At 42.1% G+C, this 14,153-nt stretch overlaps 1 protein-coding gene across 23 annotated transcripts in view; it reads left to right on the top strand.

Annotated features, from left to right (window-relative positions):
* Positions 1-14,153, top strand: part of LOC306801814 (voltage-dependent L-type calcium channel subunit alpha-1C) — a gene marked incomplete at its 5' end in the record, with an annotated part of 131,406 nt that overhangs the window by 14,620 nt on the left and 102,633 nt on the right. For 22 of the 23 annotated variants that reach the window (XM_079305206.1, XM_079305205.1, XM_079305204.1 and 19 more), the window contains one exon: positions 9,301-9,391. In XM_079305206.1, coding sequence (XP_079161332.1) covers positions 9,301-9,391 — 91 coding nt within the window. Of the gene's footprint in view, positions 1-7,268; positions 7,344-9,300; positions 9,392-14,153 lie in introns of all 23 variants that reach the window. The other variant, XM_079305198.1, reaches the window with a different exon arrangement.

Here is a 14,153-nt window from a genome sequence, read left to right as displayed (position 1 = left end):
TATGTATTTCCTTTTTAGAGTAAATCAAAACTTGTAAAGATGGGGTTCAGCTGACTAAGCACATTAATCTAATGCCAATTTAGACACCTCATCACACCCAAAAACTTCACTGTGCACTGGCAGGTCAAGTATACAGCTGAGGCTCATACTCTTGCAGTGTGATAGTTGGAAGGAATATCCCAAATGGGGTGTCAGAAATGTCATCCAGTGCCTCAGAAAAGGCAACTGAGTGTGGTGAGTCCAAAGGCAGGTAGGAGAAGTTTAGCATGAGAAGAACCTTCAATACTGATCCTGCAAGCTGAATGTCTTAAAAGAGTGTGATGGAACCAGAAATTGTCCTGGCTGCTGATGGCATAAAAAATCTCTGTTTCTATTTGCTCCTGGGGAGAAAAGCAGGTCCCTCCATGCCAGTTATCTCACAGACAACATCAAGCCTGGAGAGGTGGCGGGGGAAGGAAAATGTTTCCAACTGAGGAACTGAGCTGAAAATAGTTGTGGCACTGAGTCTGCCTGCTGATTGCAGCAGCTCTTCAGTTAGCAGGATTTTGGAGACAACAGATCAGAGAATTGGCCTTTCAGATCCTGAGGCATAAATTCAAATTGAGCTTTAGTGCCCACAGGTGTTCTTGGGGTTGCTCACATCCTCATCCCCATTTATGAAGTTCACAAATCACAGCATGATGCATCTCTCTTCTCCTTTTCCACCCGGGGAAGGGCAGCACTCAGACATGTCCCTCTAGGTTCTATAAAACCAGAAAGGACTTGCAGTGAGCCCAAGGACAGGGATCCCTTTAGATGAGGGTGAGGATGTTACCAGCTGCATTAAAATCTCCAGTCTGAGGCAGCAGAAGGGTTAAGCACCAGAACAAGGATGCAGTGGTAGAGCTGCTGGATCCTCACAGATGTGCAGATCAATGTAAGTGTATAATGTGGCTGCTGGAAGGAGCAGGAGCAGAATAACAGGGCTATGCCAGGTCACAAGTGACTTGTTTTAACACAGCTGTGTGAGGGAAGCTTGCATAACACCTGCCCACACTAAGCTTAACTCAAGCTGTTGTTATCAGTCCCTCACTCTCCTGCATGCTGGAAGTATTTGCAAACCAGGAATCTATTATTTCAAGGCTGCTATAAAATGTCTCTTTCTTTGGCTCAGCTATTCTCAGTGCCTTGCTCAAGAGGTAGAAAAGCTTTAATCATATGTTTGACAAGCTGACTTTAGGGGCAAGTCTCTTTAGCTTCAATTTTTGCTTTTCTTCTGGCTGCACAGTAATACACAGCCTGCCCAGCTAGCATGTCTCATGCTTCTGACTCATATGATATTGTGATAATAGAGTCTAGTATCAGACTAGTCATTATGTTAGTAAAAGTGTCTGAAAGAACACCACATGCAGGAGCAGCACACAGAATCACAAGCATTTTATTTACAAAAGAAATGTAACAGACCAGGGTTTCAAAACTGAATTTCATGCCCACTTGGGAGTAGGGGAGGTGAGCTCCATTTCAGGTCATGAGGCTGAACTGAATCTGTTCAGTGTGATGTAAAAATTCAGCTCCAAGGGGCCAGTGGTTTTTCTGGAGAAATCTCATGTGTGTGTTGCTATATCTGTTGATCAGTGAACTGAATTGCTTGATTGTTTGCCATCAAGGAAAACATCATCCATAAGCCTTCTCACACATCCCACGTGAATCCTGCTATTAGAAAATGTCTCCACTTGCTGAGAGCTCATCTCAGTCAGGCACTGTCTGTTCAGATGGACAGGGCCTTGCTGCTGTCTTTTCTTCCTGAGATTATTGCTTAAATATTTTAAACACTACCCCTCAATTGAGTTTTCTCAAATGCAGGGAGCACACACTACTCTTCCATCTTGCAGAGTGGTATTTCAGATGAAAATTCTCAGTCTTTTTTTTTTTTTCCCAACCATCTCTTTTTTGTGTTGTTTTGTTTTGTTTTGGGTTTTTGGGGGGTTGGTTTTTTTGGTTGGTTGGTTTCTGTTTGGTTTTTCAGCCTAACAGGAGCCAGCCTCCTGGAGAATAGGTTTTTTCTTCTACACCAGAGAAGATACACCTTCTCACTGGTACAATTCCTGCCTAAGGTCCCTGGTTGTAGGGTTGTGCAACCTTCCTCTGGGGAAAATGTCCATTGTGAGGTATGATTTCCCACCCACTGCACCCCACAAGCAGCCCCTGCTGTCCTGACCTCTCCTCCTACGTGCTCCAAGTCACAAATTCTAGGCCACTCGCCAAGTTCTCAGGCATCTCCCACCTTGAAATGGCTTTTGACAGGCAGGAATGTCACAAAGCAGCCAGAGCTGCATCTCAGTCACTTTGAAGCTGAGTAGTGCAGGTGTAAAGCAGACACATGGACTCCCTGGAGAGTTTCTGATGACCTAAGCAGATCAGCTTGGAAGTAGCTGCTGTAATTCTTTTTTCTGCTTCTCCCAGACTCTGCAGGGAAGATGGATTCACAGGGCTGTGCACTGAAAGAGCAAAGATGCTGCTGGAGATCCTGATCAGGTGTAGGTTTGTGTGGGTGGGCAGATGCAGAAGTTCCCCATGCACAGAACTGCAGGAACTTTAAAGCCACATTTATGCTTAAAACCTATGTCCTGTCTATTTTCATTATTAACAGTGCCAGTGAGAAATATTAATAACTTCATAATTATTAGAGGCACAAAAAGCAGAGGGATTTTTTAGTTGTTTTTACTGTCTGGAGGGCACTTTCTTTGCTGGTAGTTATAGTATAATCGTTCTGATTTTCTAGTGAGATGGTTCTGCTTTTGGTGCCCACATATAATTTTGTGGGGCTGTTTCAGGAGCATTTGATGGCACTGCTGCCTGCCCCAAGTTCCTCAACTAGAAAAAGAGTGAGAGAGAAAACTGGTAGAGCTCTTAGAAATGTGCTGTTGTGATTTGTTCACAAATGCTGTTGAAAGAGCCTTAGATCCTCAGAAGCTTTGCCTTTCCTTGAAATGCTTCAGAATTCTGTGGGGAACCAGAAAGGTTGCTAAAAAGTATTATATTGGCACAAGAAACACTATAAACCATGTCCTGGCAAATAAATGCAAACAAACTTTGGCACTTTAGTTGTTGCTCCTAGCAAGGCAAATGATGCAAGTGGTTTATCAGACAAGAAAATCACTTTAGGAGGATCCAGATTCAGGAGAGAGGCACCTTTCAAGGTGTGTTCTGGTAGCACCAAGCCAAGCTGCTCTTCTTTGGCCATGGGATTGTGAGAGTTACTTGCACTACCTTGCAGGCAGATTCTCTGTGTGCAATGGGCTCCAAATATTTATGGAATGCAGCATATTACTGTCAATATTGCTATAAAAAAGAAGGGGAATGGCAGCTGTTCAAACTAGCTGAGGAGTTACAGTAAAATCAAGTTCTAGGAAGATAAATTAACAGCAAGGTAATGCACTTATAGGTGTGCAGTAATCTGCATGTGGTGATGACAGATCTGTTAAGCACAATTAATACATTTCACTCTCTCCTGTTCCCTTTCTGTAAGGTATAAATCTGTGTAATCACAGATCTTGTCACCACATGGTGGCTGTGGTGCCTGTCATGGATGGAAAGATGTTTTTACCAAAAGCCTTTTCCTGTTTCACTGGAGTGGATGCAACTAGCAATTGTTTCATGGCTCTTTATTGCTATCCTTGTGTTCTGTGGCTGACCTTGAGTGAGAGTGTGAATCCAGCTTGTTCTCCTTGCAATTGTATTCATCAGTGCATAATCCAAAATTGGGTTATGCAAAGTGTGTATGTTACATGTGTTTAATGTAATATAATTTTTTAATACTGTCCATAATGAGTATTGGTCTCTGAACCCTTAGAAAATACTTTTCCAAGTATTTTAATGATTTTTATTGGTATTTTTTACTGTGCTAGATTTATTGACACATTCTGTCTAAGGTTGGCAGGTATGCAGCCACTAAAATCCTACACATAGTTCAAGTTCCCTTTCTTCTTCTGTAAAAGCTTTTCTGTCAGAGCTCCTTTTCAAAGCAGAAAACACTAAAGAATTCCCCAGTCACATCTACTATATTTTCCTGACAAAATCAGGACATCCATGAAAAACTAATGCCTTACCTCTGCAGTTTACCTTCTGGATGCTGCTTGCATTGAAGAGCACAGCCACTGATTGTTCCCAAGGCACTGCATGCATGGAGCAGAATGAAAGCTGTATCTTATTTAAATTAATGAATAAGATGAATGAGTGCAGCATTTTCAAAACAGGCAGAAGAGGAAAGCTAGGCAATATTCACATATTAATTTTCATGAGAGCTCTCCACCAAAAAAAAGGGAAAAAAAAATACGAGTCAATTGATATTCTGCCCATAGACTCATTCATGAAATGATGGGCTTGAAAGGCACCACAGGAAGCAGAGTTTTACTGGAGACAAAGTCATTCACTTGATGCACATACTGCTAAGGAAGCAGCCTGGGTATTGCAATTTATTCTTGTTGTGCTTGATGGGAAAAGAAATCTTAAATCCCAGCTGGAGGATTCACAGGGCCACTTTGCTCTTTAGATTTGCTTTACAGTTGTGCAGAGCCCCACTTGGGAGACATTAGCATCAGTAATAACCATAGCACTTAGCACTTATTGTGCTGTGTTTCATCTGCTCCTCTCAGAGGGGCTGGCAAGGTGAGTGCAGAATTACAACTCCCCTGGCACAGAAACTGAACAGGTATAGAGAAAAACTTGGCCATATGGCCAAGGTGACACAAAAAGGTGAAATGATGGGCAAGTGACTTCAGGTGACACTGGCCTCAAATGCCAGTGTGGGGAAAAGGGGTTATTTGGACCCATATTTTTTTAAGTGATTCATTAACAGTACTGGAGAAAGTAGAGTCTGGGTGAGCATATTATAAAAGTCAATCAAACATATTTTGGGTTTTTTTAAATCTGAAAACCCACTACAAGGCTGTTTCACTATGGATACTGCTAGGTAGTCATGCTGTTCTAAGTCAGGTACTTAACCTAGGAATGCAAGATAAATGTCTTTTTTTAGCCTGTCCCTAGAACTGAGGGACACACCAGCATGGCATTCAGAAAAGTTCTGGTAGGAATCTGCCTCTGTAGCCTAACTCAAACAGCTAAATGAGAGAGGGTAAGTCAGGGAATGTGAACAACCTATGATGTATCCATTTTTACAATTAATTCCCAGATGTGAAAAGTCTTGTCCCATTAAACATCCCATTAACATGTCCCATTAAAATCTGTGAAAAGTTTTGTCTGTGTTGCTGGAACTGGGCACCTTTTGCCCCAGCATGATTGCCTCTGAGTCTTAAAATGTCACAGTATTAAAGTGAGATTCAGCAAGAAGTGTGACAGCATTATATAATCCATGGAAATAAATCTGAACATTAAAATTACTTCCACTGCCAAGATGACAAGCATTTCATAAATGCAAGATGCAACAGTGGAAATGATATTTCTGAACCAGGAAGCAAATACTGCTCTCCAAGTGTGTGAAGGAAAAATCATCTCAGAACTGCACAGAAGGGGTATTTTCTCGTGCCAGCTTTCTGTTTCAGTGGCTGGCTGTCTTTTGGCAACCTGCCATCCAATAATTCATGGCATGCCCATGGGGCATTTCATGGGAGGAGGGACATATGTTAGTGCAGGAGCAGAGCTGGTGTCAGTGCTCGGTGCCAGTGACATGGAACAGAGGCTCTCAAAGGGTCTTGCACATCTGTCTAGTCAGTCACAGCCTGCACACTCTGCTCCTATTTTTCTCTGTCTGTTAGCTCTCAGAGCTAGAATTAACACAGCACAAAGCATTTTTCTGATTTTTTTTAAAGGGAGCTGCTACATAGATTTTGTTGCTGATTTAACTGCTGCAGGAATGCTGTGTAAGTGATGTGAAATTGGAGTTGAGGTACAGGAGGAAAAAGTCTAGGTTCAGTGGTGAGCCACACTGTGGCAAGATGTGAAAGTGCAAAAGCTTCAGAAGGAACTGGAGAGAGAAAATCAAACCTATTAGTCCTTATGATTTGCACTCTGTTGAAACCATGAGAAACTTGCCTGCATTCAGAAAGATGTTTCACTTCCCCTTAAAAAATTTGCCACCTCTGCTACCTAGATAATAAGTAGCTCTCCCCTTAAGGAGTTTTTATCAACTCCAGTGGGTTATGGATACAGTGATAAATGTAAAAAAAAAGGAGATTCCCATGTAAGCAAAGCCACCATGATTTCTATCAGCCTTTGCATATTTTTTGCCTTTGTCTCAACTCCCAAAATTACAGGGAGGAAATGGCCATTGAGATGGCATTGTCTGTATGCCATGGTTCTAAACACAACTCTGGTCTGGACTGGAGCCCACCATTTGGAAGAAACATCTCTTCCTGATTAAAACATTCCTGTGGTGGATTTACCACCAGCATTCTCGGTACATGGTTCCAGTAATCAATTACCCAGACTGCAAAAAATGCCTGCCTTGTTTCTAGGCTGGAGCCAGGGTGTGGGCACAGGGTCTGGCTTCTCTGAGAGCTGAGTCAGATAAGAAAGCCATCTGGGCCCTATTTGGGCTGCTTCCTCTCATATTCAGCCCCAGTTTATGCACAGCTGCTCTGCAGCATCTTCTGTTTTCTGGTTTTGTTAACTGGATGAATGGATCTCTCAGCACTGCTCACCTGATTATCCCCTGGCAATGGAGGTGAATTGTGCCAGGTAAAGTGATTGTGCTTCTGAGAGCACAAGGCATTGGGGAGCTCAGCCCTAATGTTCCCTCTGTCCTAACTTTATCCTCTAGACCATGATTCCTCTAATGCTTCAGGCCATCCTAATACTTTTGATTGTCCTTAACATTTTCTGTCGGTGTAATGAGATCCTGTGAGCCAGCAAAGTGATCCATGGGGTCTCTTCAGCCCATGTGCCTCTGCACCTGCATCTCTCACTTCACTGAAGTTTGACTTTCTGCAGCAGTAAGGTCAGGGAAGTAGGAGACACACTCCAAGATGTCTCTGGGATACAACCTCTAAATTTAAACTCATTGAGTTCAGGTTCTCAAGAGCTGGATGTAAAAAAAGAACAGAAAGCAAATGAGAGCTGTGGTCTGATGATCTGTTAGTGATATTTCATACCTCTGTATACCTTTGTTTTGCATTTTGCACTTTTAACTCACATGATGAAGTTTTCAGACAGAAGTGGATATCATGTGTAAGCTGAGTTCCTTGTTTTTTTCTTTTGCCTGTCACTGGCTGCATGTTCTCTGTTGATGTCTTGTTCCTGGTACTTGACACTGACCATCTTGTCTGTGAAAGGAAGCCCTCCAGCTGGTTTGCCTGATGAGAAGAAAGGAAAGTTTGCTTGGTTTAGTCACTCCACAGAAAGCCATGGTAATGTTCCACTGTGCTCTGTGTCCACACTGCACGTGTCTGTGTGTCTGTCTGTCTATCTCTGTGCAGCCTGGCCAATAAATCAGCTCTGTATTCTGCTGCATGTGTGTGCCTGCCTTTGGCTGCTGCTTGTCCTCTCTGTGCACTCAGGATATCAAGCTGCTCTGCAAATCAATCGTGTGCTAATGTCTTCAAAATTGTTTTCCATTTGCAAATAAGCTTGAATATCTCTTGAAAGTGTTTTACCTCATCTTCCAAACTGACTTGTGAAATATCAGTGTTTTGGTTTTTTCCCTGCAGGGCTTACTCTGGACAAAAAAAAAATTTAATTATGAATGTTGTTTTTTTCTCATAGCTTACTCGACTGTTTCATGCATATCAGAACATGAATTCAGTTTATTCCTTAATTTTTCTTTCCAAATAGACAAGATTATTAAAACATCTGTCTTCATAAAGGAGCAGGCACCATTAGAGTACAATATTTCATAGTTTTGTCAAGAGTGCTAGAGTGTCCATTATTTCATGTTGTCCTAAGAATACAGTACAAGAACTTTAGATTTCCCAAGAAGTGTGTTGGAAGTACGTGAATTGTTGTGATGAGATAAGGGGAAAATAATTCATTTTGAGGGACATTTCTACCATAATGCTTTCAAAGCAGTAACTCAGGACATTTTTGAAAGGACTTCTGATGACTTTTTAGCCCCTGAGAGAAGGCCATGGCCCCATGAGCATATTCCCATTTGAATTGCAGAATCTATTTCTTCTCATTTTGCACCGACCCACAAATAGCAATATTCTCACTACTGAGTTGCACATTCCTGCAGGCCATTAGAAATCTCTCCAACAGCTAACAGCATGTGCTCTCAAGCCTCATCTGAGATATTTATCCAACATCTAATACAGGATATATTCTGAAGTTCTACCAAGCTCCTGGGAGATCTCTTTAAGTCTTCCATCATTCAGTCTTAAGTATAATTCTTTCATTTGTTTTGCATATTCCAAAAGGGGTGAGGAAGGAACAGAACACATTTTGGATCCTATCAATTTTCCTACCTTTAACTGAATGATTATGTATAAAGAGTGATTGGAGATTATCCAGGAGCTCTGGGCAACTGGGGAAATGAAAATTGTGTGGGTTTCAGGGATTTTTATGGTCTGTAGAAGCAAATAAAATCTTGAGGTTTAATAACAGCTAGAAACAGGTTCTTGAATCTAGATGAGAGAGGTTCACACCTAAGGTTGCTTTCATTTGATGTTTGTTCCATGGTACTTCTGTAAAAGCCTGGAAGGTTCTGTCCAGTTCTTAGCTGTGAGAGTCTATATAAAGCTGCACCACAATCCACATTCATTGGCTCCTTTGTTGGTAATATCTGAGTGGGTCAGAGAGTCTGAATTTCTCTCTTATACCTCTGTGTCCAGTTTCTAGGTGTAAAGTTGAACCACATTCATGGCCAGTAAATGATGAGCTATCCGTGTGCTTTGTGTGGTATTTGCTGTCAGGCTAGCAGGAGCTGTTTATCTGCATGCATCTCAATCCTGGTACCCTTTATTTGTATTCTAATCCTTGCACAAAAGATTGGGGAGGGCACTGAAGTGGTTGGGCTGCTGCAGGTAAAGAGGCATTTTTAAAAATGTTCAAAGGAATCAAAAAGCTTCTTGTTGGGTTTGTTTTATTTTCCAGTGGTTCTCATTCATAATATTTCCAGGAACTGACTCTGAAAGAAGGAGAGCAGCTGCTTTTTCCCTTTTCTTTAACATTTGAGTAACTTGTGTGTTCCACATGCCCAACCTGCTGTGCACAGGGAGGCACTAAACCTTCCCAGCAAACCGTGCCACCCCCAGGAGCTGCAGCTGGGGGCCTGCTCATCAAGCTGGTCCATGCAGCCAGCCATTCCTTAGGAGATGTGTCAGGTTCTGATGGCCATCCCTCTCTCTCTGCTGCCTTTGACCCCTGCAGTGAGCATGCCCACCAGCGAGACCGAGTCCGTCAACACCGACAACGTGCCCGGAGCCGACATGGAGGGCGAGAACTGCGGCGCCAGGCTGGCGTGAGTACCACACACCCTGACAATTAACCCACCACTAATTAACCTGCTGCACAGTTCAGCCTCTTACATCATGGGTTGGGATGGGGGGGAGAGCCAGGGCACGTGTGGGGCTTTGTAAGGTGAAAGGAGAGGCCAGAGATCTGCTGATCCAGGTTCTTATCTTAATTACGACATAAACTCGCTCTGGGTGTTAGTGAAGAACCTCTCATTCTACAGGTGTGAATTAGGGACAGAGTGCCCAGGATAAATAGATCTGGTTTTGCACAATATCTAAAAGAGGAACTGGTGATGACAGTATTCTTATTTTAAAATTCCTTGCCGGTAGAGTAGTCTAGATAGACTTTCAAAACCAGTATATGTAGACTGAAGAGTGGAAATGACTGGTCTATTTTAATTTTTCTAAAGATTCTTGTACACTGTACAATGTCTTATAATAGAAATACATTGAGGTGACTCCCTTCCTGCAGACTGATTTACACCCTTCAAATGCTGAACAGAGTACTGTAGTGACAAAGAAATACAACAGTTAAGAGTTAATGCCTCCTTGAAATTACACCATTGTAAGTAGTGGAGATGCTCGAGAATACATGAAATTAGCAGTTATGAAATGCCATAATATGTGGTGTAGGTTTTAACCTCACAGACAGCAAGTATAGGCAAGAGGAGTCCTTTATTCCCTTTGCATTACTTAAACAAGAATGGACTTCATGCTGTGGGGTTAATACATTATTCCCTCCAAATTTGTGGGAAACTCCTGTGTCAGAAAGTTGCCATCATTGCTTTCCAGGAATCTCCTGGTTGTGCTTTGCTGTGTTGCTTCTCCAGAATATGTCAGAGTAGCAAATTCCCTCATAGGTGTGGACACAGTGCCAAAAAGAATGGAAGCAGTAACTCTCATGTTTCATATATTTTTAATATTACAGATTGCATCCATTTAATGTTCTCAATCCCAAAGGATCCTAAAGCACTTTATGAACTGTAAATGCAGGGATTGTTTTCAGAGCATTAGAGTTCAGCCACCTTCAAGGCAAAATGTGACAGGTGTTTAAAAACAACAGGCACAAGTGTTTAAGGGGTTGTATGAGGGATAACTTGTTTTGCACTGGAAATGCATTGGGAATTTTGGCAACCAGAACATAATTATCTTAGCTGGAATGTGGCCAGGAGGGCTGAAGTTCAACCCAACTCTAAATGTAATCATGACTTAGAATGGAGGTTACTTAAAATAGCCCAGTCTGCTGCACTCTGATTGGCATTAGGAGAAGGGATGGCTAAATCCAATATATTTTAGGGAAAAAGACATAGAAAAATTGCAGGAAAACAGAGCTTCATCTCTTCTTCTCGTGTTCTAAATGTTCAAACAGGGCCCAAAGTTTCAGCAGAGCAGGACATGCAAGATTCAGAGAGATAAACAGTTTCCTTGCCACTTTTCAGTTCATCTGGAAATGGGTGATGTATAGCAGGCAGATTGAAGTCTGTTATTGAGAAGGGTTTGTTTAGTCCTTACCCAAGGACAGTGAGATCCTCAAGGCCTCCCTCAGATTGCTTTTCATCTCCAAGAGATTCATAGGCTCCCTCCTCAGTGAAAATGAGTGGCTGTATCATTGAATATGAAATTCTGGACTGAGGTACAAATTTTAGCAATGCTGCCCACTCTTTAAACTTGTGGATCTGCAGTTTCCTCAGTTATGGGCCAATTCAGACCTGCCTCTGATTCTGAGGCTCAGAATCCTCTCTGGTTTCCTTTGCTGCTGTATCACACACCTAGGCAGTCAGAGAAACCAGCTGCCATTGCTTCAACAACTACAAAGTGTTCTTTTTACTGAGTCCTCATTCAAACTCCCCCACAGATCAACATTCTTTCTGGAACATGTAAAATGTAATCAAGGAATTATTTGAATGAGTGTGTTCTTTTATTGGAACCTAAGAATAAGAATTTGGCCCACTGTTCAAGAACAGTGAAAACTCATGTGGGAAGTCAGTTGAGCTTTTAAAAAAGGTTCCTCATGAAGTACTAGATTTTGAGTCCTAGCATTAATAATTATAGTCATGTCATCCTGATGTGCTTTAGTTGAGGGTTAGGCCTGGAGTTTTGAGCAGTCACCTACCTTTTGTTGGAATGGTTAGTCAAGATTTTGGTTTGATTGTGGAGTTTCATCTGTTTCAGATGAGTCTCAATAATTTTTACCAGCATTCTAAAGTCACCCTGTGGCCATTGCTTTGCTATAAACACCCTCTTTCCCAGAGGGCAGGGGCTGCTCTGAGCAGGGTGAAACCAGACATGGCTGAAGCAGCATGGGGCTTTCAATTCAAAGGCAATATATTTATTTCTTTATTGACATCAGGCTGCCCAGGGTGTTCAACCACCCCAGCACCACCATTACAGTTCCAGGCTGAGCTTGCCATCAAAATGCACTTGTGATAAAAGGAAAGAGACGTCCAGGAGATTGAAAGAAAAACCTTTTTCATTGAAAGCAACTTGGAATTGCTCACTATTCTTTCTGTTCTTTTAAAATCTGTAGAGTTTTGAAAGGCTGGGTCTGTGAGTGACAGAGAGATCTGCTTGAGAAGCCAGGCTCAAAAGTGCATTTTGGAAAAGGAGATCTTCCCTGACAGCCTTTCTCAGCTCCACAGAGACAAATGCTATGTGAGATCAGGAGAGCACCTCTCAAACACAAACTACTGCCTACTGATAAACTGTCTCAAAGAAGCTTTTACTTCTCCAGTATCCATACAATAGAAACTGCCTCTGTCAACTGTCCTGTCTGGAGTAATGCCAGCCCTCAAACCAGCAGGAGTTTCAGCAGGAATCTATCTGATCTCTCTTGTTGTGTAAATCCAATTTTTTAGAACTAGAATAAAACAAAACAGAAAAACCTAACTATTTAATTCATAATATTTTCTGGTGTAATTCTGCTGGCAACAGGAGTGCTGTGGCATGGCACAGTTCACTCCCTAAGGGCTTTCACTTTTATCAGACATCTGAATTTGGAAATGGTTTTGCAGGTTTCCACAAGACATTGAAAAGAATCCCACAACTTCCACAGTACATTATTCCTGTCATGGTATTGCCTTGTGCTGGGCTGACATCTGCCCTGCAGCAGGAGCAAAGCAGCTTTTATGTTCAAGGACAGCATTTGGAAGTGGAGCTTATTTTGATGTGTCACAACTTTCATGCCTTGTTGCCTCAGGGTACAAACAAACAAACACATTTCCTCTGCAGCAGTGGGACAAACCCAGGAGCAGAGGGTTTCTGTTTACAGGATATTCCTACACCCAGGGCATCCCAGCAGTAATTTCCCTGAGCCTCTGGGGTTGATGCTCTGCAGGGCTCAGATTCCTGAGGACAGGCTGCTGCTCACAATCAGGAGTAATCTGTTCTGTGCAGGGTGTCAGCATATATAATCTTCCAATACAAGCAGAATGTTAATTTTCTAATACAACCATGCAGATCTGGAGTGCCACAATAGAACTTGCTTTTATACATATGCATTAGCTAAAAAAAAAGACATTTGTGGAAGCTAATGCTCCATAGAGCCTCAATAGAAAAGTGAAGCACTTGAGCTCAAAGGGAAAGAGAGTTTAAAATTATCTGCTTTCATTGAAACAATAACCCACTTGGCATCTTCACCTTGGCCAGGATTTCCATACATTTGGGGGACAGTTCAATTGCTTTTCCACCAAAGACAGTTCAAACAATGAAAGAGGATAAGCCATCATGAACAACCTACACTGGCTTTCCAACTGAAAGCTGTGTTGTCCTGAAAATTTTATGAGCAAATGGAAGGTTTCCCTGGCAGCTGAATGGTCAGTGGTTTTTCCCTTGGTGCTTTTCTGGCATGGAAATTAATTCCTGTGCAGTTCTTGCAATAATCAGCATAGGAGCCAGTGGTAAAGGTAAAAGTTTTCTTGGAGGTTTGCTGTAGTTGCTGCTGGTTTTCACCTTGTGAGAAGATGGGCTCCTTGTGATGGAACCAAGGTTCCCATTGCATCAGGGGCAGTGGGAAGAAAAGTCTGCCAGAAGCTCTGAAACCACTGCTGACTTTAGCAGGAACACTCAGGATCAGCCCTCATGTGTCAGTCTCAGACACTGCTTTCCAACTTATTTTGAGCAATTTGAGTATTTAAAACACTCACAGTCAGCTCCAGGTGTGTGTCTAAAGGACATTAGCATGCCCTTATGGAAGAGGAATTTTCTTTCACATTTTATGATAGGTTCTTCCTGTGACTTGCCCCAAGGAGAGCAAGATGATTTACTGAATGCTTAAATGCTGGACTATTTCTGCAGCCTGCAAGACCTGTTTAAGAGCAAACCAATTCAATTTTATGTTAGACAGATCCAATTTTCTTAAGGCTATTCTCTAAGTTCTTATTGTGCCACTTTACCATTAACTGCACAAATGCACCAAGATAGAATCCACATCACACCAGGACTCCCTTCTCACTGTTCTGGAATACATAAGATATGGCCAGTGAAGAAGCTCTCTGGATGTTCTCCAAAGCTGTATATAACCTAGCAGCATAGTAAAGTCCATTTCTGTGTTGCTATTTTTTTCTGACAGCTTTTACTGGTGACCAAAAGCTTTTGTGAGTCCTTATGAAGGCATGGCTGCCTCTAAGTTGGGATCATACAATGTAAAAGTAGTTGTGACCAGAGAGTTAGATAATGGTCATGTTTGATAATGTCCACATCCAGAAAACAGCTGTAATGTGGCCTTTGTGTCATCTACAAGATTTTTCCAGAATTGTCTGTTGTGGGTAC

This window comes from Erithacus rubecula (genome assembly GCF_903797595.1).
Source record: "Erithacus rubecula genome assembly, chromosome: 4".
Lineage (NCBI taxonomy): Eukaryota > Metazoa > Chordata > Aves > Passeriformes > Muscicapidae > Erithacus > Erithacus rubecula.
Note: the sequence above shows the minus strand (reverse complement) of the source record. Positions and strands in the feature narration are given on the sequence as shown.